At 38.6% G+C, this 26,914-nt stretch overlaps 1 protein-coding gene and 1 long non-coding RNA gene across 4 annotated transcripts in view; both read left to right on the top strand.

Annotated features, from left to right (window-relative positions):
- PEAK1 (pseudopodium enriched atypical kinase 1) overlaps nucleotides 1-26,914 on the top strand; it is a 182,542-nt gene that overhangs the window by 133,167 nt on the left and 22,461 nt on the right. For all 3 annotated transcript variants that reach the window (XM_036027580.1, XM_036027581.1, XM_036027579.1), the window contains one exon: nucleotides 22,227-22,972. In XM_036027580.1, coding sequence (XP_035883473.1) covers nucleotides 22,227-22,972 — 746 coding nt within the window. The remainder of the gene's footprint in view (nucleotides 1-22,226; nucleotides 22,973-26,914) is intronic.
- On the top strand, nucleotides 303-13,574 carry LOC118501011. The gene is made up of 3 exons (XR_004903584.1): nucleotides 303-922; nucleotides 2,658-2,662; nucleotides 13,563-13,574. It is a non-coding gene; the product is annotated as an uncharacterized LOC118501011 (long non-coding RNA).

The following is a 26,914-nucleotide window of genomic DNA, read 5'->3' as shown; positions in this document are numbered from 1 at the left end:
ATCTTTTCTTTCCAGGCCAGCGTTTTTTATAGCAGGGGAATAAACAAGGTGCAGTGAGGGATTTTGAAGTTCAGGGAGGATTAGCTGAAAGAAACTGTAACATTCCTGTCCTGGGCAGTTAGCTCTTCCCAGGGGTGGGTGGTCAGGTGGTCAGGTTGTCATCTTTCTTGCCCTGGAACACAAAGGTCCAGATGCCTCCACTTGTCCCCAGGCAGTAATCTTTAGCAGTGCCCCAGGAGGCTGGCTGTTTTCCCAGGAGCCAGGATGGGCCTTATCTGTAGGATCTGAAACAAAAGCTTCAACATATACATTCCAACTCTTGAGTCCCCTATCAGTTTCATAAGAGCTGTTGTGATTCAGCCTTTTCCACAAAAGGCTGCTGACTAATGCCTTTTTCTTGTTCTTAACATGAATAAAGCAAACCATATTTTGTTTATAACTGATTAGATTCTAGAGCTGTACTAATATGGTCAGTAACCACTAGCCACGTCTTGTTACTTACATTTAAATTTATTAACATATAATTAAAAATTTAGTTCCTCAGTCTCATTAGCAACATTTCAGTAGCCTTGTGTGGCTAGTAGCTACTGTATTGGACATGCAGATACAGAGCATTTTTATCATCACAGAAGATTCTGTTGGACAGCACTGCTTTAAAGAATCAGTTATTTGGGGGGATTTATATTGTCTTCTGTGGGTACAAGAGTCATGGTCTTTATGCACCTTCACAAGTACTTAACAAGGTTACCCCTTACATAATGATTGTTTTACTCTGGGTGATAATGGTATGAAATTACTGAACACACTCTGATCTCTAACACCGTAATCTACCCCAAAATGAAGTTAGTAGGGTATCTGCCACCTAAAATGATTTCCCAAAGAAGTGATAGAATGTTTTTTAAATTAGACCTTTGACATTTTCGTCTATCTCAAAATACTTAGAAATATTGCTAATTTTTTATGTGGCACCCCTGACTACTTTATCAGCCTGCTAATTAGTAACTTATAATGACTTTACTCTGTTGGAATAAGTTGGTGTTAACTCACCCTCACTCTGTAACTTAAAGTACTCAGTACATTGGTTTTTATAAAGAACTATCAAGTCTCCCTTTACTCAACAGATTTTTGGCTTGCTCCTCTTTCTGTGTGCCTACTAACTTAGCACCTTATCTAAAACATGCAGCAGGTGCTAAGAACATGTTTGAGTGAATGAACTGAAACTGATTTTTTACATTTGACTTTATAAGATTCCCAGATTAGGGGAAATCAAGCTTTCCTTGGCAAAATTCATGTAGGAAAATTTAACGTCCCAGATTATATGTTCCATTAATCAGCTGGCTTTCTTTCCCTGATATGAGGCTTAATCCAGGGGCTTTCTAATCATAGAGTTACATAAGTTTGGCCTCAGTTTTCTTTTTGCAGAGCCATACTTCTTGTCCTGTTTACCTGAAGCATCTTCTTAAGGCTGTCTCATTTCACACTGAAAGAAAACACCTGACAGTCTTCTGTCTCTAGCATGTCCTTTGGCAGTGTATTGCTTGTCAGTGTTAAATTTCAAGGAATGGATATACTTAAAAGAATGTCATTCCATTGCTGACCTTGATATTGGAATAATATCATTACAATATAGCAGCTTTAAAAAATCATTCTAAAGAATACAGTATCACTTGTTCATTTTCTCAACAAATAATCATTGAGGAACTTCTGTGGGAGAGACTATCCCATACAATGTATATATAGTTAATGACTTGAACCAAAGATTCAAGAATTACATATTATTAATCTGGATGTTAAAAAAAAACTGAGATTGGTAGCTTTGAACATTTGTTTTAGCATTTGTTACAACTTCAAAACATGTAATTATTGCTATTCAAGAAGAAACCATAGTCCTCATCTTTTAAATTAGTTGCATTCACATTTAAAAATAATTTTCCATATACTGGAATTAGTTGACAGCGTATAATATTCAAATTACACAGATGACTTACCCCCAAATAAATAATGTCTGTTCTTAGAGTGGATTTCTCTAATGAGATCTTATAAAAACTGAGTCTGTCAACTGCTATACTGCTGACATTCTTTAAAGTAGTTTATGTATCCATTTATTTGAGCCCAAATTGGTTTTTGGAGCTGTTTTGTTTTGTTATTTTGCATGAAGTTGATGTCCCCTGTGGTTTGCCAGTTGGTGCTTACATTTGACTGTGGTGGGTCCCACCACAGTAATAACGCCCAGGTATATTAGGGCCATTCCTTGGACTAAGCTGCTGATACCTGCTGCCTGAGGTTGACAAAGTGAGCACTAGGTTGAGCCAGGGAGAGGCTACTCACTTGACTAAGCTGGTGCACAGTGGTGTTGTGTGGTATCTATATTTGTAAACTCCAGTATTATTTCCCAGTTTCAAGATGATCATCTCTTCTTTTAAGTCCTCTCTTTTCCCACTCATCTGTATTACTAGTCACAAACCCTGAGAAAAAATAAGGATGAAGATTGAAATTACGCTTGAAATAGATATATTCTGTTTCTTTTGGCTTTAATTCTTTCATTCAGCAAACAATTTTTGAACACAGACTGTCTGCTGGGAACTAGGTGTAAAACACTGGAAATAGCATTGCTCTCTTCAAGGACTGCTGGTCTTTGGGAAATACAGACTTTGGAGCCCATGTGATAGATGTTTGTGATACAGGCATTAAAGTTTTCATGAAAGCCTCTGCCTTGAGGAGTCTACGAGAGGGTCACTAAGGTTTTGAGCAGAGTTTGAAAGAAGAGTATTTGTTTGCCAGCTTATAAGCAAGGGATAGCATTCCAGGTAGAGGAAAAGAGTATGTGCAAAAGAGTTTGATAGAGAAGTAAATGTTCAATTAACTACCAGTAATCAATTCAGGGTAGTTTAAGCAAAAGATACAAGAGTGGAGAAAATGAGATGGAGTGGAGAAGCAAAAGTAGATAGATCATAAATATCATGTATATATCACAATGAGTGTGTCTTACCTATAGGAAATGGAGAGCCACTGAAGAATTGTCATCTGTGATCTTGATCATGTCCCATAAAATATTTTTAAAAGATCATTCTGGGTACCTACAGGATGGTTGGAGGCAGGGAGACAGACCAGGAGCCAACGATAGGAGCTGTCTTTTTGGAATAAAGAGCTAATTGTACTCATAAGCATACTGCTCCTAACAAATGGGTCATTGTTAATTGCCTTTAATCCCTGGCACCCTAAGATTGTAATGATTGTCACGTCTTAAAGCAAACATTTCCTGTGACTTATCCCTAGTGTGTCTTTAGTGACAGTGTCTTTTAGTAGATAGACCGCTATGATATAGTCCATTTTGAGTTTTTCAATATGTAGTCATTTTTAAAATGTTGATCTTTAGAAATAATATGTTTCTTATTTGCTTTCGATTTATTTACCAGTCTTGTAAGATTTAGGGGCCCCATATTAATTATCTTCATGCTGTTTTGGCTTCTTTGAAGTAGATTCATTAAATTATTCCCTTTTAATCCAGTTTTTGTCATTGGCTTTTCAGAAGGTAATATAAGTCCACCTTCTTATTATAAGTTCAAAGACATTTTTAAGCAGAGAGAAAGTAAACAGATAGCTTGTGGAGGCTCAAAAAGAGAAAAAAGTAAGGTTTGAGTGTAGTTTAATCAAACACATTTTTCCCAAAGAACTTTTCTTGTCTGTCACAAGGCAAATTTAGAAACACAGTCTGTTTTTTTCTTTTCAGGGAGCTGGTATGCCACAAAAATATAGAATATGAGATGTTACATCAGGCCTGCTTTAAAGCCAAGCTTGAGGGAAATATACAGGATTAAAAGTTTAAAATAAAAACAGCTTAAAATACCAAGCTTTTGAAATACTGACCCAGACTATTGGAATTCAGTTAGTAAAACTTGTCTTTCTTGAAGGGAAAAAATAAATAAAAGCACAAAACACTTTTAGATTTTGGAAGAATGGCTCGATGTACTTGCAAGGACTATGGAACACCTATGCTATCATTTGGAGTGCAAAAGCTTCTGATTCCCATGTAGAAACCTCCTTAACTCCAAGGAGATCAAATTCCACTGCTTGGCAAGAGAATTTCCTTGGTGCCTTGGCTGTCCATTTTTGTTTTAAAATAGTGACCTACTCTGCTCTTTGTCCTTCAGTCCAGCAGCCATTTACTCCATACTTGCTGCATATCTCGCCCCATGCAAGGTTCTGAAAGAATGTTAAAAAACAAAACAAAACACATAGACCTGTTATAAAGGCTAAAAATGCTATAATAGAACAAAAAGTGTTAAGAGAACGCAGGGGGAATTGGGTAGCGGCTCCCAGTCCTCAGTTGTGGAATAGAGAGTGGGGAGGACTTCAGTGGAGATGGGCTGTTTGAACTTGACCTAGCTTGAGCTTGGTTCAGCTTGGTTTGAGCTTAATGCCTTTACTAAGACAGAAATATAAAACTAAATTAAAATGTGGAGCATATTAAAAGAACAGGAAGTAAATGATTTCTGTGGGAGGATTGATGAGAAACAGCTGGAGATAAGATGAGAGCCTTGACCAACTTGCTGAGGAGTTTGGACTTTATTGGACTTTATTCTATAGATGGTGGAAGGTGCATGATCAGACCTCTTCCACCTCTTCTGATATGCATTAAAGAGCTGCTGCTGGTGACCTTGACTTTGTGACACTTGCCAGTTCTGAGGTAATAAAAATATAAAAGCACTTTGAGAATCCTCCCTTCTTTCCATGTCCATGATTATTCTTATTCTAATTTGGAGAAATGGGTAGAAAATGGCACCCCATAAAAACTTTTCTAATGTCCACATTGAAAGCAGGAAGAATAAGTCCATGTTTCTAGTTTTTTCCCTCCCTGCTTCCCTTCCTTCCTTCCTTCTTTTCTTCCCTCCCTCCCTTCATTCCTCTCTCAGCCAGACTTTTGCTTGATGTCCTGTGTATACAGATGAGAGCAAATCTCTGCCCTCAATGAGCAATCCTATAGGGAATTCAGACAGAGACACAAGTCAAGTGTTTAATGTTCACAGGATGCATCTCAGGAAAGAGAGGTGAATTTGGGGGAGTAGAGTAAGAAACACTCTTCAGAGGCAGAACCATTCCCAGAAGAGGATCAAGGTGAGTACAGACACAGACAGAGCATGAAGCAGCCAAGAGTGCTAGAGCAACTGCAAGCAGTTTGTTAGCTCTGACTTTAAGATGCAAGGGGAAATGCTAGAAGAGAAAGAGGTACAACCAGGGCTGGGTCATGAAAGGCTTGCAAAGAAAATTCTGTCTTCGGGATCAAGTTCAAATTAAGTAGTTAAACTACTTAATGCCATGTTCAACTTTGGTGTTTGAAAAAGAAAAATCTCTAATGGCTACCTACTGTGATGAAGGAGGCAAAACTAGAGACGGTGGTAACAGGAGACTGGCAGAGTTGTCAGGTAAGAATGATAAAGAGGTACTGGTGCATTTTACTGTCTCTAACCCTTATTGCACTTCAAGCCTGGAAGATCTTAGTCAGCAACTGGAAAATGAAAGTTTGTTACAAAGCATACTTCTGTTATCTTGTAAGTAAGTTATGGTTTTGACTTCTCACACTAGCTGGTTCAAAGTAGCTGGGGTGGCCCTGCAGGGGAGGTCTCACCATCACAGGATTAAGCCTTTAGGTCCTTGATAATGTTAAGAGTACAAAGGAATGGGAAGATGTGGCTAAAAATGGAATTTATGGTGGTTTCTAAGAATGGATTGTTGATTTGCTTTACTGAAATATAATTTATGCACCATAAAATACACCCTTGTAGAATGTACAATTTAATGAGTTTTAGTATATTCACAGTTTTAAAACTATCACCTGTATTTAATTCCAGAATATTTCATCACCCTAAACCGAAACTCACTAGCCCTCACTCTCCATTTTTATTCTCCCCACCCCCCAGCTTCTGGCAACCACTAATCCACTCTTGGTCTCTGAATTTACTTATTTCTGGACATTTCATATAAGTGGAATCATATGATAAATGATGTTTTGTGACTGGCTTCTCTCACTTTACCTAATGTTTACAAAGTTCATACTGATTGTAGCATGTTTCAATACTTCATTTCCTTTATGGCTGAATAATACTTGATTATATGACTATAGTTTATTTATCTATCAGTTGATGGACGTTTAGGTTGTTCCCACTTTTGAGATGTTATGAATATGTTGCTATAAACATTTGTGTACAAGTTTTAGATTCCCACAAGCAATGTATGAAGGCTTGAATTTCTCCATATCCTCACCAACACTTGTTCATCTTTTTTATTAGTTATAAAGTAGAGTCTTATGACTTTAGTTTGCATTTACCTAATGAGGAATGATGAACATCTTTTCTGTGTGTTTATTGGCCATTTGTATATCTTCTTTGGAGAAAAGAAGATGTTTATGCAAATTCTTGACCCACTTTTAATGGGTTACTTTTTTATTGTAAGAGTTATTTATAAATTATTAATACAGGTCTCTTTTCAAATGTATAATTTGCACATATTTTTCCCCATTCTGTGGGTTGTCTTTTCACTCTTTTAAGCTTGTCCTTTGAAGCACAAAAGCTTTTCATTTTATGAATTCCGATTTAATTTTTCTTTTGTTGCTTGTGCCTTAGGTTGATATGTAAGAAACCATTGCTTAACTGAAGGTAGAGAAGATTTATGTTTTCTTCTAAGAGTTTTATAATTTTTGCTCCTTATATTTAGATCTTTGATGCATTTTGAGTTAATTTTTATGTAGACTATGAGGTAGGAGTTAGGTTTATTCTTTTGCATGTAGATATCCAGTTGTCCCAGCACCATTTGGTGAAAAGACTATCCCCCAATTGAATCGTCTTGGTGTCCTGGTCTAAATGGATTGACCATGAACTGGGAATCTGAATTTTGTTTCATTCATCTGTGTTTTTATTTTTATGCCAGCACTCCTCAATCTTGATTACTGTAGTTTTGAGGTAAGTTTTGAAATCTGGAAATGTGAGTTATCCAACTTTGTTATTTTTTCAAGACTTCTTTTGTCAGTGGGGGGACTCTAGATCTCTTATACTTCTATATGAATTTTAGGATCATCCTGTCAATTTCCGCAAGAAAATCAGCGGAGATTTTAATAGGGATTACAGTAAATTTTTAGATCAATTTGTTAGTATTTTCATCATCTTAACATATTAAGTCTCTGATCTGTAACATAAAATGTCTTTCCATTTTTTTAGATCTTTAATTTCCTTTTGCATTTGATAATTTTTTGGTATATAAGTCTTACACTTCTTTTGTTAAACTTATTTCTAAATACTTTATTCTTTCTGATGATGATGTAAATAGAATTGTTTTCTTAACTTAATTTTTATCTTGTTCCTTGCTAGTATATAGAAATACAATTGAATTTTATATTGATTCTGAATCCTGTAACCTTACTAAACTGGTATATTAGTCCTAATAGTTTTCTGTTGATTTCTTAGTTTCCATATATATATAAGATATGTCACCTGTGAATAGAGATAGTTTTTCTTTTTTTCCACTGTTTATCCTTGTTTTCTTTCCTAATTTCCCTGGCTAGATCCTCTAATATAACGTAGAATAGAAGTGACAAGAATGGAAATCCTTGTCTTGTTCCTGATTTTAGGTGGGAAGCATCCGTTAAGAATGATATTACCTCTTGGTTTTTCATAGGTGCCCTTTATCAGATTGAGGTTGTTCCTTTATTTCCCCAGTTTGTTCAGTTTGTTTGTTTGTTTTGTCATGAAAAGATGTTGGATTTATCAAATGTCTTTTCTGCATCTATTGTAGTGATCATGTGAGATTTATTTTGTCCCTTTATTCTGTTTACATGGTATATTATGTTGTTTTTCAGATGTTAAACCTTGCATTTCTAGGATAAATACAACTTTATCATTGTGGATAGCAGTGATTTTCAACCAGTATGCTGCAATAATTTTTTAAACCTACATTACCTGACTACTTAATCAGGGTCACTGAACTTTTTTCCCTTAGATTGTCAAATTAAAAAATGACAACAGCCAATACAGCAATAGGGTTCCAGTGTGAATGCTTTGTCTTGAACCATAAATATATAGATCATATAATAGAGTTTCACCTTACTGGCCACTTTGCATAATAAGGTTGTGTCCAATCAGTTAATTCTTGGTACCAGAAATTCTCGCATAATACAAAAATAGGCACCTGATCTTTTGAAAAGTAACTTTGGTGCAAAAAGGGTAGGTAATTACTAATTTATTTTTTTAAATCAATAAAAAATTATGCTTTTTTGTTAGATCAGCAAAAATATAATATATGTTTTGGTATGCTGCAGAATTTTAGTAATAGTTCATGTGTGGCATGAGATGAAAAATGTTGAAAATCACTGGTATGTAGTCTTCTTTATATGTCTCTGGATTCATTTTGCTAGTATTTCATGAGGATTTTTGTGTCTATATTTATAAGGGATATTAGTCTCTAGTTTTCTTGTAATGTCATTGGTTTTTGGTATGTAGGTGATATTGACTGTATAGATATCAAGTTAGGAAGTGTTCCCTCTCCTATTTGGAAGACTTTATGAAGGATTGGTTTTAATACTTTTAAAGTTTGGTAGAATTCATCAGGGAAGCCATATGGCCTGAGCTTCTCTTTTTGGGAATTTTTAAAATTAATAATTCAGTATCTTTCCTTGTTATAGGTACCCATACAAATTTACTACTTTTTCTCTTTCAGCCCTAAATATTTATTCATTTAATCATTCAAGAAATATTTATTGAGCATCTATTATATTCAGGTCCTGCTCTTGACATGAAGATACAACAATGAGTAAAACAGACACCCATGGCCTCTTGGAGCTTAGCATTTTCATATTCGTTTTCTTGTTTATATGCTGTCTATATATACATATTTTTGTTTATATTTATGTGTAATGTAACTCTAATCCTTGTTTAAAAATTGCTACATGCCATTGATAGAGAAATGGGGTTATAAAGTTTGCTATATACAGGATGAGGAAAAGTAAGTTTACAGTTGGTTGTATAGAAAATAATACAATAATTAACATAAGAATAAACTCTGTTAGGTATTCTTCAGTAGAGTTGTATACATGAGAAGTGGAATATATTGTAATTAAAATCAGTTTATATTTGTGTTTCCCCTTGGCATTGCCACAGCACATATTTTTAATAAAACAACCACCATCTTGGACTTCCAGCAAGATGGAGGAATAGGTGGACGCACCGTACTTCCTCCTACAACCAAGATTAGAAAACCAATAATTTACAACAATAATTTACTATCAGAATAACACCCAGATCCGGCAGAGGATTTATCTGAATGGAAGTTGGGCAGCCAAGAAGTTGAAGTAGACGCGTTCATCCGGACTGGTAGGAGAAGACCAGCCGGGCGGGCGCGGGGCTGGCTCGGGTCGGCGGCGCGCACAGAGGTCGGGGAAGGTTTGGCGTGAAATCGGCGCAAAAGCCATCCGGCGCGCAAGAAGGCAGCGGTGATCCCTGAGTACGCAAGCTGCGGCTGGCAGACCCAGAGGGGTAGCGATTGTGGACCAGGGCAGAACTCGCGGCCCGGAAGCCCAGACAAGGGTCTGAGTCTAGGGGAACGGAACTACCGCCATTGTTTTCTCCCGCCCCGCTCCCGCTCCCGTCCCGCCCCCGTCCCGCCCCCACATATAATGTCATAATCTAGCGACTGGGGCGCCCAGCCCCGGTGAACACCTAAGGCTCCGCCCCCCACCGTAACAAGAGCAACCAGACCGGAAAAAAAAAAGGAGAGGCAGGGGGAAAAAAAAATATGTTTTCAACAGAGCAGATCAGTCCCCCGGGACTCATCCTTTTGAGCGACCAAGAATTAGCCAATCTATCAGATGCGCAGTTCAAAACACTGGTGATCAGAAAGCTCACAGAACTGGTTGATTTTGGACGAAATTTAGATGAAAGAATGCAGATTACCATAAAACAGATGCAGGAAGACACGTGGAGGAGAGCCAATAGTGAAAGGAAGGAATCTGAGTCTCAAAACAATATAGTGGACCAGAAGGAAGATAGAATCAACCAAGCAGGAAAGCATGATGAAATAAGAATTCAAAAAATTGAGGAAAAGATTAAGAGCATCCAAGACACCTTTAAACGTTCCAATATCCGAATTATAGGGGTACCAGAATCAGAAGGGGAAAAGCAACAGATTGAGCACATATTTGAACAAATAATAAAGGAGAACTTCCCCAATCTGGCAAAGGGAACAGTCTTCCAAGAAATCCAAGAAGCTCAGAGAGCCCCAAAGAAGTTGGACCCAAGAAGAAACACACCAAGGCACATCATAATTACATTAGCCAAGGTAAAAACGAAGGAGAGAATCCTAGAAGCAGCAAGAGGTAAGGGGACAATCACCTACAAAGGAGTTCCCATCAGACTGTCAGCTGATTTCTCCAAAGAGACCTTACAGGCAAGAAGGGGCTGGAAAGAAATATTCCAAGTCATGAAAGACAAGGACCTACATCCCAGATTGCTCTATCCAGCAAAGCTCTCATTTAGAATGGAAGGGCAGATAAAGTGCTTCTCAGATAAGGTCAAGTTAAAGGAGTTCATCATCACCAAGCCCTTATTTTATGAAATGCTAAAGGGACTTATCTAAGAAAAGAAGATAAAGAAAAGACATGTATAGTAAAAGGACAGCAAACTCACAAATATTAACAACCACACCTAAAGCAAAACCAAAGCAACTAAGTAAACAATTAGAACAGGAACAGAACCACAGAAATGGAGGGCACATGGAGGGTTAGCAGCAGGGGGGTGGGAGGAGGAGAGAGGGGGAAAAGGTATAGAGAATAAGTAGCATAGAATGTACGTTGAAAATAGATAGGGGGAGGGCAAGAATAGTACGGGAAATGTAGAAGCTAAAGAACTCATAAGTATGACACATGGACATGAACTAAAGGGGGAAATGTGGGTGGGAGGGGGGTACAGGGTGGAGGGGAGAGAAGGGGGGAAATGGGACAACTGTAATAGCATAATCAATAAAATATATATAAAAAAAAGAAAAAAAAAAGAAAAGAAAACTGAAAACTGCCTAAAAAAAAAAAAAAACAACCACCATCTTTATTCATTATTATCCTCAGGACCATCAGTGCCTTCTGTTTTTTCTGACCAGTAGGAGTAGGAATTCACTTCCTAGGATTACTATAAAAAGTACCACACACTGGGGGGTTTAGAACAAGAGGAATTCATGCTTCCACACTATTGGAGGCTAGGAGTCAGAAATCACGATGTTGACAAGACAAAACTCCCTCTGGCACTTTAGATAGATTCCTTCCTTATCTCTTCTAGCATCTGCTGGTGGATATCAGTCCTTCTAATTTTTTTAAACTATTTTTTTACTGCCGTTCAAGTACAGTTGTCTCCATTTTTCCCACACCATCCCCCCCAACCATCCCCCACCTCTCACCCTCCATCCTATCCCCCTTTGTCTTTGTCCATGTGTCCTTTACACATGTTCCCAAAAACCCTCCCCTCTTTTCCCCCCTTATCCCATCCCACCTCCCCTCTGGTTACTGTCAGTTTGTCCTTAATTTCAGTGTCTCTGGTAATATTTTGCTTGTTTGTTTGTTTGTTTTGTTGATCAGGTTCCACTTATAGGTGAGATCATACTGTATTTGTATTTCACCGCCTGGCATATTTCACGTAGCATTATGTTCTCCAGCCCCATCCATGCTGTTGAGATGGTAGAAGTTCCTTCTTTCTTTCTGCTGCATAGTATTCCATTGTGGAAATGTACCCTAGCTTTTTGATTCACTCATTTGCTGATGGGCACTCAGGTTGCTTCCAACACTTGTTGTAAGTTGTGTTGCTATGAACGTTGTGCTGCATAAGTTCTTTAAAATTGGTATTTCACGATTCTTAGCGTATAGTCCCAGCAGTGGGATTGCCTGGACAAAAGGCAGTTCCATTTTTAGTTTTCTGAGGAAATTCCATACTGTTTTCCTCAGTGGCTGCACCAGTCTGCATTCCCACTAACAGTGCACTAGGGTTCCCTTTTCTCCACAACCTTGCCAGTGTAGCATCCAGCACACTCGAGAACCAATATCGGAGACTTTCAGGGGTTCAAAGATGTTATTTTATTGGCCAAGTTTAACCTGCTCAGGGGCGAACTCTCAAAGTGTCCAGCGACACAGTGCCCACAAGGAGCTGCAAATGAGAGCCGCCGTGAGCGCGTACAACTACTTTCTTATATAGGGGCGGGCAAGCAAGTGTTATACAGAAGCAGACGTGGCAGTTAGCAATTCGCTTACAGAGACCGCGAGCGGGAATTTCAAACCAAGCATTTTTGCATAAGGCGGGAAGGCAGGCTGTTTGTTCATTAACCTAGTAATCTCCTGGCTCTAGCTAGCTAGTTTTCTATTTTCTCATTAAAAACTACAAAGCACTGTTTATCTAGCCTACTCAGAGGAGAGCGTCTGCTAGACACAGGACGTTTGCTTAACTGCCCTGTGTCTCCCTTATCATTTCCTTTTAGCTACAATGTGGTTCTTGTCTATTAGAGGAAATTTAGTTCTTAATTTCCTTATTCCCAACACCAGCACTTGTTGTTTGTTGGTTTATGATGGCCATTCTGACTACTATGAAGTGGTATCTCACTATGATTTTAATTTGCATCTCTCTGATGGCTAGAGATGCTGAGCGTTCTTTCATATGTTTCTGGGCCCTCTGTATGTCCTCCTTGGAGAAGAGTCTGTTCAGTTCCTTTGCCTATTTTATAATTGGGTTGTTTGTCTTCCTGGAACAGAGTCATATGAGTTCTTTATATATCTTGAAGATCAAACCCTTGTGTGAGGTATCATGTGCAAATGCATTTTCCCATACAGTTGATTCCCTTTTTATTTTGATGAAGTCCCATTTGTTTATTCTTTCTTTCATGTCCCTTGTTCTAGGGGACATATCGGTGAACATATTGCTGGATAGAATATCTGAGATTTTTCTCCCTATGTTCTCCTCTAGGACTTTTATGGTACTGTGACTTATTTTAAGTCTTTTACCCATCTTCAGTTTATTTTTCTGTATGGTGTAAGTTGGTGGTCAAGTTTCATTTTTTTTTCATGCAGCAGTCGATCTCCCAACACCATTTGTTGAAGAGGCTATTTTTACTTCATTTTATTCTTCTGCCCCTTTGTCGAATATTAATTGACAGGAGAAACATGGGTTTATTTCTGGGCTCTCTATTCTGTTCCATTGATTATCTGTCTGTTCTTATGCCAGAATCAGGCTGTCTTGATTACCGTGGCCTTGTAATATAGTTTGATATTAGGTATTGTGATCCCTCTTACTTTCTTTTTCGTTCTCAAATTGCTGTAGCTATTCAGGGTTGTTTATGGTTCCATAAAAATTTTTCAAATGTTTGTTCTGTATCTGTGAAATATGTCATTGGTATTTTCATAGGGATGCAGTTAATCTATGAATTGCTTTGGGTAGTATGGACATTTTGATGATGATTCTTCTAATCCATGAACACAATACATGCTTCCATTTGCTTGTGTCTTCCTTAATTTCTTTCTTCAGGGTTGTGTAGTTTTCTGAGTATAGGTTTTTTATGTCCCTGGTTAGGATTATTCCTAGGTTCTTTATTTTTCTTGTTGCTGTATCAAATGGGATTTTTTCCTGATTTCTGTTTCTGCTATTTCATTTTGATGTAAAAAATGCCTTTGATTTCTGAATATTGACTTTGTATCCCACTGTTTTGCCAAATTCACTTATTAGGTCAAGTAGTTTTTTGGTGGAGTCAATAGGATTTTCTATGTACACTATCATGTCATCTGCAAACAGTGTCAGTTTTGCCTCTTCCTTTCCAATCAATGCTTTTTATTTCTTGTGTGATTGCTCTGTGTGGCTAGGACTTCCAATACTATGTTGAATAGAAGTGGTGAAAGCAGACAACGTTGTCTTGTTCCAGACTTTAATGGGAAAGCTTTTAGTTTTTGCACATTGAGTATGATATTGGTGTAGATTTCTCATATATGGCCTTTATCATGTTGAGGAATGCTCCCTCTATTCCCACTTTGTTGAGTGGTTTTTTTGTTTGTTTGTTTGTTTTTGTTTTGTTTTCAGAAATGGGTGCTATACCTTATCAAGTGCTTTTTCTGCATCTATTGATATGATCATGTGATTTTTGTCTTTTGTTTATGTGATGTTATGTTTATTGATTTTTAAATATTGTACCATCCTTGCATCCCTGGGATGGATCCCACTTGATAATGGTATATGATCTTTTTAAGTTTTTGCTGGATACAGTTTGCCAATATTTTGTTGAGAATTTTTGCATCTGTGTTCATCAGTAATACAGGCCTGTTGTTTTCATTCTTTCTTGTGTCTTTATCTTGTTTTGGGATTAGGATATAGCTGGCTTCATAAAAAGAGTTTGGAACTCTTCCCTCTTCTTGAATTTTTTGGATTAGTCTATAAACGATAGGTATTAACTATTCCTCAAATGTTTCGTGTAACTGTCTGGTCCAGGACTTTGATGCGCCAGGAGGTTTTTGATAATTGCTTCGTTTTCATCTGCTGTTAGTGGTCTGTTCAGGATTTCTGCTTCTTCATTCAGTTTTGGAAGATTATATAATCCTGGAAATTTCTCCATTTCACCTAGGTTTTCAAAATTCTTCGCATATAATTCTTTGTACTGATTTCTTACAATCCCTTGTATTTCTGAGGTATCAGTTGTAATATCTCCTCCTGCATTTCAGATATTGTTTATTTGGGTCCTCTCTTTTTCTTTCTTATTTTCTAAATATATCTTATTGATTATGTTATTACAGTTGTCCCATTTCCCCCCTTCACTCCCCTCCACACCCTCTCCCACCCACATGCCCCCCTTTTAGTTCATGTCCTTGGGTCATAAGTTCTTTAGCTTCTACATTTCCCTTACTATTTGAACCCTCCCCCTGTCTATTTTCTACCTACCATCTATGCTACTTATTCTCTGTACCTTTTCCCCCTCTCTCCTCTTCCCACTCCCCTGTTGCTAACCCTCCATGTGATCTCCATTTCTGTGGTTCTGTTCCTGTTCTATTTGTTTGCTTAGTTTGTTTTTGTTTTAGGTGTGGTTGTTAATAACTGAGTTTGCTGTCATTTTACTATACAAGTTTTTAATCTTCTTTTGCTTAGATAAGTCCCTTTAACGTTTCATATAATAAGGGCTTGGTGATGATGAACTCCTTTCACTTGACCTTATCTGAGAAGCACTTTATCTGCCCTTCCATTCTAAATGAGAGCTTTGCTAGATAGAGCAATCTGGGATGTAGGTCCTTGCCTTTCATAACTTGGAATATTTCTTTCCAGCCCCTTCTTGCCTGTAAGGTCTCTTTTGAGAAATCAGCTGACAGTCAGATGGGAACTCCTTTGTAGGTAACTGTCTCCTTGTCTCTTGCTGCTTCTACTATTCTCTCCATTTTAATCTTGGGTAATGTAATTATGATGTGCCTTGGTGTGTTCCTTCTTGGATCCAACTTCTTTGGGACCCTCTGAGCTTCCTGGATTTCCTGGAAGTCTATTTCCTTTGCCAGATTGGAGAAGTTCTCCTTTATTATTTGTTCAAATAACTTCCACTTGTTGCTCTTCATCTTCCCCTTCTGGTACCCCTATAATTTGGATGTTGGAACGTTTAAACGTGTCCTGGAGGTTTCTAAGCCTCTCCTCATTTTTTTGAATCCTTGTATCTTCATTCTTTTCTCTTTGGTTGTTCCTTTTTTCCTTTTGGTCCACTCCATTGATTTGAATCCCAGTTTTCTTCCCATCACTATTGGTTCCCTGTACATTTTCCTTCATTTCACTTAGCATAGCCTTCATTTTTTTTTAATCTAATTTGTGACCAAATTCAACCAATTCTGTGAGCATCCTAATCACCAGTGCTTTGAACTGTGCATCTCATAGGTTGGCTATCTCTTGGTCACTTAAAAGTACTGGTTGTGGGGCTTCCAATTCTGTTTGAGCCATCTTTTTTTTTCCCCTTTGGTCTGGTCACGCCTGTTACGTATGAGGGGCGGAGCCTTAGGTGTTCACCAGGGCAGGTCCACTCAGTCACTGGGTTGTGACACTGTATGTGGGGGTGGGGTCCAAGAGGGAACAATGGCACTTCTTCTACTCTTAGTCAGACCTCAGTCCCCTCTGCCACTTCCCCCAAGCAAACTGGGCCTTTCTGGTGCTAATTCCCGTGTGGGTGGGCTTGTGTACATTCTAGGACCCTGTGGGTCTCTCCAACGCACTCTCCTGTGAGGCTCCCTTCCTGTTTCTCAACCCCCACAGGTGTTTTCAACCAGTGCCCCAAGGCTCTGTTTCCTGGTGCTGGGACCCTGGGTTGCTCGCAGTGCCTTTCTTCACAATGGCCACCTTGTTGGGTCTGCCAGTTGCGGTCCAGGGTCTGCCCACTGTGGTCTTGTGCGCACAGGATGCCTTACGCTCCTGGTCCCACCGCTCCTTATGCTGCAACCCCTCTCTGCCCTGCTGCCCGACTCCTCCCCTCCTATCAGTCTGGATGAACGTGTTAAGATAAACTCCTTGGTTGTGTGACTTCCATACAGTTCAGTTTTCTGTCAGTTCTGGTGGTTATTCTGTTTCTAAATTGTTGTTGTCCCTATCTTGGTTGTGCAGTGAGGCACCGTGTGTCTACCTACGCCTCCATCATGAACAGAAGCCCCTCTCTTTTTCTTGATGAGTCTGCTTAAAAGCTTGTCAATTTTATTTATCATTTCAATGAATCGGCTTCTGGGTTATTGATCTTTAGAATTGCTCTTTTAGTCTCTATGTCATTTAATTCTGCTCTGATCTTGGTTATTTTCTTCCTTCTGGCTCTGGGATTGGTTTGTTGTTGTTGCTCTAGTTCTTGTAGATGTAACGTTAGGTTCTTTATTTCAAAATGGTTCTATCTTCTTTAGGTAGACCTGTATCTCTATGAACTTCCCTCTCTGGACTGCCCTCACTATGTCCCGTAAGTTTTACTGTTGTGAATTCATTTTCACTTGCTTCCAGAAACATTTTGATCTCTTCCTTGATGTCATTCTTAGCCCATTCATTGTTTAATCCATGCTATTCAATCTCCGTGAATTTGGGTGTTTTTGAGTTTTTTCCTTGAGTTTGGTTTCTGGCTTCAGCCTCTTATGGTCTGAGAATATGCTTGATATAATTTCAATTTTCTTGAGTTTCTTGAGGCTTATTTGGTGTCCTATCATGTGGTCTATTTCTGAAAATGTACCATGTGCATTTGAAAAGAATGTCTGTTTTGCTCCTTTGAGATGAAAGGATATCAGTTAAGTCCATTTGATCTAGGGCATCATTCAATGCCTCGATATCCTTGTTGATATTTTCTTTGGAAGATCTATCCCTTGTTGACAGTGGGGTGTTAAAATCCCCTAGTATTAAATGTGTTGCTGTCTGTATCCTTTTTGAAGTCCTCCAAAATTTTCCTTATATATTTGGGTGCTCCTGTGTTGAGTGCATATATGTTTTTAAAGCTCATGTCTTCTTGACAGAGTCTTCCCTAAAGTATTATGAGGTAACCTTTTGGGTCTCTTTTTATGGTCTTTGTTTTGAAGTCTATTTTGTCTGATATAGGTATTGCTACTGTGGCTTCTTTTCCTGTCTGTTTGCTTGGAATATTTTTTCCCAGACTTCACTTTCAGTGTGTATAGGTTTTTGTTCTGAGGTGGGTCTCTTGTAGGCAGCATATGTGTGGGTCATGTTTTCTTATCTGTTTAGCTACTCTGTGTCTTTTGATTGGGCCATTTAATCTGTTTACATTTTAGGTTATTATTCATAGATACTTACTCATTGCCATTTTATTCCCTTGGTACCTGTGTTCCTCTCTCTCTCACTCTTTTTCTTCCTGTTCTTAAAGCAGTTCCTTTGGCATATCTTGCAGAGCTGGTTTGGTGGAGGTGTATTCTTTGAGTCTTCTTTTGTCTGGGAAACTCCTTATATCACTTTCCATTTTAATTGAGAGCCTTGCTGGATAGAGTAGTCTCTGTTGCAGGGCTTTGGTTTTTATTACTTGGAATATTTCTTGCCATCCCTCTGGCTTGGAGCGTTTCCATTGAGAAGTCAGCTGCTAGTCTTACTGGGACTTCCTTCTATATTACTTCTTATTTCTCCCCTGCTACCTTTAAGATTCCCTCTCCTTATGTGGAATTTTGCCATTTTAGTTATGATGTATCTTGGAGTGGGCCTCTTTGGGTTCCTCTTGATTGCAACCCTCTGTGCTTCCTGACTTGAGTGACTTTTTTTCTCATCAAATTAGGGAAGTTTTCCATTATTACTTTTTCAAACAAGTTTTCTGTCCCTTGCTTTTCTTCTTCTCCTTCTGGTATCCCTGTATATGGATATTATTATGTTTCACGTTTCCTGCAGTTCCCTCAATCCCTCTTTGTACTTTTTGAGTCTTTTTCTGTTTTATTGCTATTTCGGGGATCTTTTTTCTGCTTTGACCTCCAGCTCACCGATTCAATCCTCTGCTTCATCTAGCCTGCTTTTGTTTCTTTGTACTCTGTTCTTCAATTCAGAAATTGTATTCTTCATTTTGTCTTGCCTCTTGTTGATAATTTCTGTTTCCTTTTTCATGTTGATGTAGTTTACAGTAAGTTCCTCCTAGTTTCCCTGTAATTTCTGGTAATTCTCAGTGAGTGCATTGAGCTTCCATATAACCATTGTTTTGAACTCAATATGTGATAGTTGACTTGCCTCTATTTCATTCAGCATTCTTTCTGAGGCCTCCTCCTTTCCTTTTATTTGGGGTTTGTTTCTTTGTCTTCCCGTTGTTTGTGATACTCTTCTTGTTAGCCTCTGCTTCTTAAATTGATCTGTTCTGACTCCCTGAGTTTGTGGTATGAACTTGTATAGTAGGAGACCTGTGAGAGTCAGTGGTTCAGTCTCCTTGATCTCCTGAACTTGATGGTTTTGGGATGCCCTTTATGCTGTTTATGTTGGCGCTCTGAATGTAATTGGGTTTAATTGTTGCTGGGTCATTTTTTTGTGAATTATTTTCTTTCTTCTCTGTAGCTGGTTGACTTAGTGAGGGTCACTCCACCCACCACGTCTTATATGAGCCAGTATTAGTAAGGGTGTAAAGAGATTAAGGCTATTATAAGAAATGAGGGAAATAAACTATACAATAAATTCTAGTGACTTAATATGCATAAATTTGCTGGACAAGAAGTGAGTGTTAAAAAACTATACAGAAAAGAAAATGTCATTAATCATGGAGCAGACCACAGTGGATTTCATCTTGGTAGACTCTAGTATTTACCATTGTTTTTTCTTTCTGGATCTGCCTTCGGTAATGTTAGATGTTGACCCCATCTGATGTCAGGCAGCCTGCTCTGAGACTACCAGAGATATGCTGACTATAGTTGTCTCCTTCAGTTTTAATCTAGTCACTTCGCACTCAGCAGTCAGGCTTACACCCCATAAGGCAGGGCAGAATTCCTCCAGAGATTGGGGCTATTGTTTCCCTTCAGGCTGCTGCTTGGAGGAGAGTGGTCTGCCTGAACAGGATGGCTGCTGCTGTATGGGGAATGACTCAGCACTATGATACCCATGGCCACTCTCTCAATTCTTTGCCCAGAGTCTCCATCACCAGTCTCTCAAGCATCTCTAGTCCACTCTCCCTTCCCTTTGTCAGGGATCTACTGTCTGTGGCTGTCTCCTTCAGTTGTTAATCTAGTTAGTCTGTACTCAGCAGTCAGGCTTTATAAGTACCACAGAGCCAGTGCGGAGTGTCTTGGGAGCAGGACTGTTGTTTCCCCTCAGGCTGCTGCTGCTCAGAGGGGAGTGGTCTGCCTGAGCAGGATGGCTGCTGTGGTATGGAAGCTGACTCAGCACCAGGAGCTCAGCGTCAGTTCTCTCAGTTCTCTCCCCAAAGCTTCTGTCCCCAGTCTCTCCTCAGTTGTCTCTAGCCACTCTGCCCCCACCTTTGCCAGAGCCCTGGGTAAGTGGCTGTAAATGAAAATTTGTGCATTGGCCCTTTAAACTGCTCTTTGTGTCTGTAGCCATCCATCTCTGGCAGAGAGCATCCCTGTCGCTCTTCACCACCAGTTGTTATCTGTGTACTTTTTGGGCTCTGCTGCTCTAGGCTGGGCATCCCAGCTTAGAGTTTAGACCCCATTCTTACAGGGATATCTACCCATCTGCTTAATTATCCCTCTGGTGCTGCTGCCTCTCGGCACCCAGCTAGCCCTCTCAAGTCCCCACCACACTCCTTATGGGTCAGTTCGTGCTGAAAATGATTCTTCTGTTTGTCCAAGGTTATAAGGCTTCTCTGTCACTGTTGTTCAGTTGTTCGTTATAGGTGATTTGTCCACAATTTTATTGTAATTCCAAATTGGTCCTGGGAGTAGGTATGTGTAGCTTCCATTCACTCCTCTGCCATCTTGTTCCCAATCCTTGGAATTCTTGGCTTGCACCTGCATTACTCCAATCTCTGCTTCTGTCATCACTTGGTGTTCTCCTTGTGTGTGTGTCCTCCTTCATGTATCATTTTGCCTTTATAAGGACACCAGTCATATTGGACCACTCTAATGACCTCATTTTACCTTGATTACCTTGAAAAGGACTCTGTTTCCAAATAAGGATACATTCACAGATAACAGGGGTTAAGACTTCAACATATTTTGGGAGAGGGGACATAATCCAACCCATAACAGAGCACTGTGCTCTAATTCTGATGAGCTATTAAGTGGTGGCCTCAGTAACAATACTAATTTTAATAGCTTTTATAAAAGTTTTCATGGTATATTTCTTGTCTTCAAAAAAAAAATAATGCTCCTTCTCCATTATACAGTAAGCCCCAAGGTATCATTGATCACACACATATGCGTTTTATCGTCTTGTAAGCATAAATACTGGAAAGGAAGCAGAGGTGGTTGATTTTATACATAGGGTTTATCTAATATTCAAGAGAACAATCTCTCAAATCACAGTTTACATACCCCTCAAAACAGTATTACATAAGAGTTTGTGAATGATGTTTGGGACAGCTGTTGACTGTTCATATATACTACAGTCACAGGACTCTTATACACAGACCGGTTTAAACAGTACCAGAATCCATTTCTGTAGTGAAATAAAAGAGCATGATTTATGAAATTGTATTCATGTGTGTTAAATTGAAAATGGCAAGTACTGTATAGAGTATAAGGTAATGTTGGAAGAAAGTTAAAAGAACTGTGTAGTATCTTCTGAGCATCTGTCTAGTGGTCTCATTGCTAGTTTCAATTGTTTTTAATAATAACCTCAAGTATTTTTTTACTCATAAATGCTGTTATCTCTACTCTGTCACAACACAATTGTATTAATATCTCTGACTCCTTCGTATTCTAGTGTGGTAAATACAGTACTCTTGTGGTTCAGGAGTAGAGAATATGGATTCCTTTTGAAAACATAGCCTATCACCCTGTTCTGGCATAAAAATGCTGCGACATTATTTACACTTATTCTTCCCAGCAAGTATTGAGCTCTACCTTTAGTATTTAACTATTCATTCATTGATTGTTTTCTTCTATCATTTTGAATTAAGGCATTGACTTCCTATTGGGTTGGCCAAAAAGTTTGTTTAGTTTTTTTCTATATGATTGCTCTAGTAGTGCTTAGTTGTCTTTAACTTCACTTGAAACAACTTTGTTAGATAGTATTGTGACAGCTATGATATCAGTGTGCATGTTTTAAAAACTTATCAAAATTGGTGAATTTTTGTGTAGCCATTTTAATATTGAAGGTAAAAAGATGGAAAAAGTGCAACATTTTGGGTATATTGTGCTTATTATCTCAAGAAAGGTAAAAACACAACTGAAAAGCAAAAAAAAAAAGATTTTTGCTGTGAATGGAGAAGGTGCTGTGACTGATCAAAAGTGGTTTGTGAAGTTCCTTGGTACTATTGACATTTTGGCCAGATAATTCTTTTCTGTGGGGCTGTCTGATATATTGGAAGATGTTTAACAGCACCCCTGGCCTCTACCCACTAGAAGCCAATAGCAGTAGATAGCCAACATACTCAAAATATCTAAATTAATAAAGTTATTGGTGAAGATAAAAAATGTGTCTTTTATTCTACAGAAAAAAACTAAACAGACATTTTGGCTAACCCAATACATTCTTACGACACCCTATCCCTTTTTGCTTAAGTTTCTATTATGTAGCAATAATGAAAATTTTACTTATTCTTTTTCTTTCTTTCTTTCTTTCTTTCTTTCTTTTAAAACAATTCAGGGCAATCCAGAGCAGCTATGATACCTCCCAAGCATCCACGGCAGCTTAAGGGAGCTTTGGATGATGCCATTGCCTTTGGTGGGAAAACAAACCAAGAAACACCTAATGCTTTCCAAATTAAACCACCCCCACTGCCAAAGAAAATGATCATAAGAGCCAATACAGAGCCAATCTCCAAAGACCTCCAAAAATCCATGGAAACTAGTCTTTGTGTCATGGCTAATCCCACCTATGATATCGATCCCAACTGGGATGCCAGCAGTGCTGGCTCTTCCATCAGTTATGAACTCAAGGGACTAGACATTGAGTCTTGTGACTCCTTGGAGCGACCTTTGCACCAGGAGCGACCTATCCCCTCAGCAGCAAACAGCATCTCCAGCTTAACCACTCTCAGTATTAAGGATAGATTTTCCAACAGCATGGAGTCCCTGTACAGTCGATGTGGTCCCTCGTGGAGACAGTGCCGAGGTATCCAGAAGCCACAGAGACATGCACTTTATCGAGGACTTGAGAATCGGGAAGAAGTGGTAGGAAAAATCCGAAGCCTTCATACAGATGCCTTAAAGAAACTGGCTGTTAAATGTGAAGACCTCTTCATGGCTGGGCAGAAAGACAAGCTCCGTTTTGGGGTGGACAGCTGGTCAGACTTCAGGCTAACCAGTGACAAGCCATGTTGTGAGGCAGGTGATGCAGTTTACTACACAGCTTCATATGCAAAAGATCCACTTAATAACTATGCAGTCAAGGTAAGAAAATATTATAAATCTGATTTTAATCTTACTGAGTACACTGTTATCAGGATTGGTTTGTTCTCTCCTTCATTCTTCCACTCAGCAAAGAGTTATTGATCATCTACCTAATACCAGAAATTGTAATAAGCCAGGGGTCTTGCTTATCCAGAGGAGAAAACAGACATGTAGAGAGAATGACTTACAACACATGTTACTGAATGCTAAGATAAGGGTAAACACCATTCTATAGGAGTTTAGAAAGACCTTAACCCAGACACTAAAGGTTAAAGAATTCTTAAAGAAGGTAATTCTTGAGCCATGATTGTTTGCAAAGGCTGCTGTACAAATGAAGTCTGTTGCCATGTGCCTTCCACCTCATGTTTCTTTATTCTGTAGAAAATAAGAGACCCTTGTCTTTGTCTGCTTGATAACTTCTTTGCTTCCTCGAGAAACATTTTTTATAGAGGAAGTTAACCAATATTTGTTAATGTGTCAGGAACTACGTTATTGTTATACAACTTAATTTTCACATCAACTTTATGAAGTTAAGATCTTTTTTATCCATTTGGCAGATAAGGAAAATAAAGCTCAGGGAGGTGAGCTAACTTGCTTAGGGTCACACAGCTAGAAATTAGTAGAACTGGTATTTAAATACCAACCTCTGACTCCAAAGCCTATAATTTATTCATTATGCCACATATTAATTTCTTAAATGTATATTGCCCATTCCAAACGACCCACTTCTTCAAGAAGGCTAAAACTCAACATCAAGAATTCTTGTCCAGTTATCCAGTTACATTCACTATAACAGTAAGCTATAGACTTTATCAATGTAATAAATAACGCATGGTCTTTGCAGTAGAAAAGATCCGGGTTCAGATTCTGGCTCTGCCACTTAGCTTTGTCACAGGTTGCTACTCTGAGTCTCAACTTCCTCAGCTTTAAAAATGGATGGTAATAGTATCTATGATGCTGTTTGGCTAAAGAGAACAAAATGTCCCTGATAAGTATTCATTTCTTTCACTGTCTCTTAGTTTCTTCCAGTGTTACTTTAAGACAGTAATAGCATGTGAGCCTCAATTTTCTCTTCTTTCAAATGTTTACAGTGATAATCTACCTCGTGGAACTGAGGTTAGGGTCAAGTGAAATAATGCATATGAGAGTGTTTAAAAGCACAAAGCTCTATGTATATTCAAGGTAAGGCCTCCATTCCCATAGTCCCTTTTCACTGATTCTATATACTGGTCCAAAAGAAATCAACATACTAAATTACTTCTATGTGTTACTTTGGCTTAGAAAGGCCAGGTGTTATCTTAATAAATTAATGGATAAGGTAAACTACTAGCTTTATCTATCAGGAGAGAATGTATACCTGGACCAGACCTTTGGCTAGCTGTCATCTACAGTTGCAGCACCTATACAATGGAACTGTCTAGTGGTACTGGCAGAATAACCCTGTGCCCCAGCCTCCACTTTTTAAATTAAACTGAGAGGTAAACTACAGAAAGAGAATCTGGATTTGAGTTAACATATTGCTATTGAATCTAAAAAGGCATTTTGAGAGTCTGTGTAGCACTCAGGAGCTGTTATGTCAATTAGGGTTGTGGGACCTTATCTATCTTGGGCCTCTGTTGCTACAATACAAGCTCATCAATGCAGGGTGAGTACCTATTTCAGAAAGGAGCATCTGTTATTTCAAAACAATTGAAAAGCAGGGTTTGACTAACTTTATGTATTATTGCTGTACAGTCTTGTTCTTTCCCAAATCAGTTCTCTAGTATTGATTTCTTTGCTTATAATGATGCAAAAATAATCTCCATAGAACCGGTGGCAAGTAGTTATACATGGGGATTTGTTGGCATATTTGGGAAAGGGTGTTTCACGCTAAATGGTGAATATAAATGTCTCTTTGAAGACCATTTGGGCTTTTCTAGAAGCACCCAATTGATAGTACATGCTTAGAGAAAGATACTACTAGGACACTGTCACTACTTCTTTTGCAGAGATAAGCAAAAGACTAGCGGATGACTCATACTAACAACTTTTTACTGCTTGTCTTCTTAAGATCTTTTCCATACTAATGGAATCTAGAATAGGCTAGCTGGTAACTGTTTTTTAAATTTATTTTTCAGTTATAGTTAAAATATAATATCATATTAGTTTCAGGTGTAAAACATAGTGATTAGACTTCACTGACTCCTGAGGGTCACAGACTGCAACTTGTGGTCCTTCTGCCTGGTGGTGTTCACACCAGTAGGATGAGACATTATTTGGTAAAGCAAGTCAGAAACTTTGTTCTTTGGCCAAGGAAGGGAGAAGGATGAGCTAAGATTTCTTCTTCCCTAATTAGGGGAATTAGTAAAATCTTATAGGATGGGGTGGGAAAGATAGGTGGTTTTAGGGGTATAGATTCCTGAAGAACGGTGGAGAATTTTCAGATTTACAAGGTAGCATGTGCAGTTACTAAACATGCTTGCAACATGCCTAGCCAAACATCTCATTGCATGTCTCATTTTAATGTTAAATCTCCACCCCTGGGCATGGTTTTTAGTATGCTAATGAAGTGTGTCCCAAGTTCTCTTGAAGGGGTTTTAGGCTCTGTCTTGGATCTTTCCAGCACGAATGGGTTTCTCTGTGGAGGTCCTTGACTTTCTTACTAATTTCTGCCCATAGGCTTAGTTAGCCCTGGAATTTCTGCCTTTCCTTGAGAAGTTCAGCCTGCTATTGTCAGGGGATATGTCCGTGAGAATACAAGAAAATCAGTATAAGTTTAAAGATTAGCTAATGTGTGGCACAACTCAGTGACATGATGACACCAGTAAGTCTAGTAGTAGTATTGACTGTATTCCCTATGCTGTATTTTACATCCTTGTGACTATTTTTGTAATTGGCAATTTGTAGTTCGTAATCCCTTTTATCATTTTACCCATCCCCTGAAACTACCCTCCCATCTGTCAACCATCAGTTTGTTTGTTTGTTTTCCTATGAGTTTGCCTCTGTTTTGTTTGTTCTTGTATTTTGTTTTTTCTTTGGATTCCACATATAAGCACATTCGTATGGTAGTTGTCTTTCTCTATCTGACATTTTTGACTTAGCATAATACCCTCTAAGCCCATGCATGTTATTTTTTCTTATGGCTGAGTAATAATCCATTGTATGTATGTCCCACTTCTTTATCCACTCATCTATTGATGGACACTTGAGTTGCTTCCATATCCTGGCTATTATAAATAATGCTGCAGTGAACACAGGGATGCATATGTCTTTTCAAATTAGAGTCCCAGATTTCTTCAGATATATACCCATGAGTGAAATTGCTGGGTTGTATAGGGTAGCTCTATTTCTCATTTTTTGAAGAACCTCCATACTGTTTTCCGTAGTGGCTGCACCAATTTACAATTCCACCAACTATGTATGAGGGCTCTCTTTTCTCTACATCCCCACTAACACTTGTTTTTTGTTAATTTATTGCTGAAAGCCTTTCTGACAGATGTGAGATAATATCTCATTGTTGTTTTAATTTGCATTTCTCTGATGATTAGTGGCAGTTGAGCTTTTTATATATACAAGGTCTGTCCATAAAGTATCCAGACTTGTGCTATGAAAAATAGAGGCATTTATTGAAGAAGATACAAGATACAGGAAACATTGTACATAGGACAAGGACAGCTCAGTTCCCTTCAAAGTAGGCACCTTGGGATCTCACACAGTTCTTCCAGTCGCCATCAGTTGTCCCATTATATTTTCCTGAATCTCAATGATATTCTGAAATCTCTTCCCTTTCAAAGGTGATTTTAGTTTTGGGAAAAGCCAGAAGTCACAGGGCTCCAAATCTGGGCTGTAGGGGCACTGAGTCACCTGGGTGATTTGATGTTTCACAAAAATTTCTGCATGAGACATGATGCATGAGTGGGTACATTGTCAGGATGAAGCTGCCAATCACAAATTACCCATAGC

This window comes from Phyllostomus discolor, chromosome 1 (genome assembly GCF_004126475.2).
Source record: "Phyllostomus discolor isolate MPI-MPIP mPhyDis1 chromosome 1, mPhyDis1.pri.v3, whole genome shotgun sequence".
Taxonomy (NCBI): domain Eukaryota; kingdom Metazoa; phylum Chordata; class Mammalia; order Chiroptera; family Phyllostomidae; genus Phyllostomus; species Phyllostomus discolor.
This window is presented reverse-complemented; position numbering and strand designations above follow the sequence as displayed.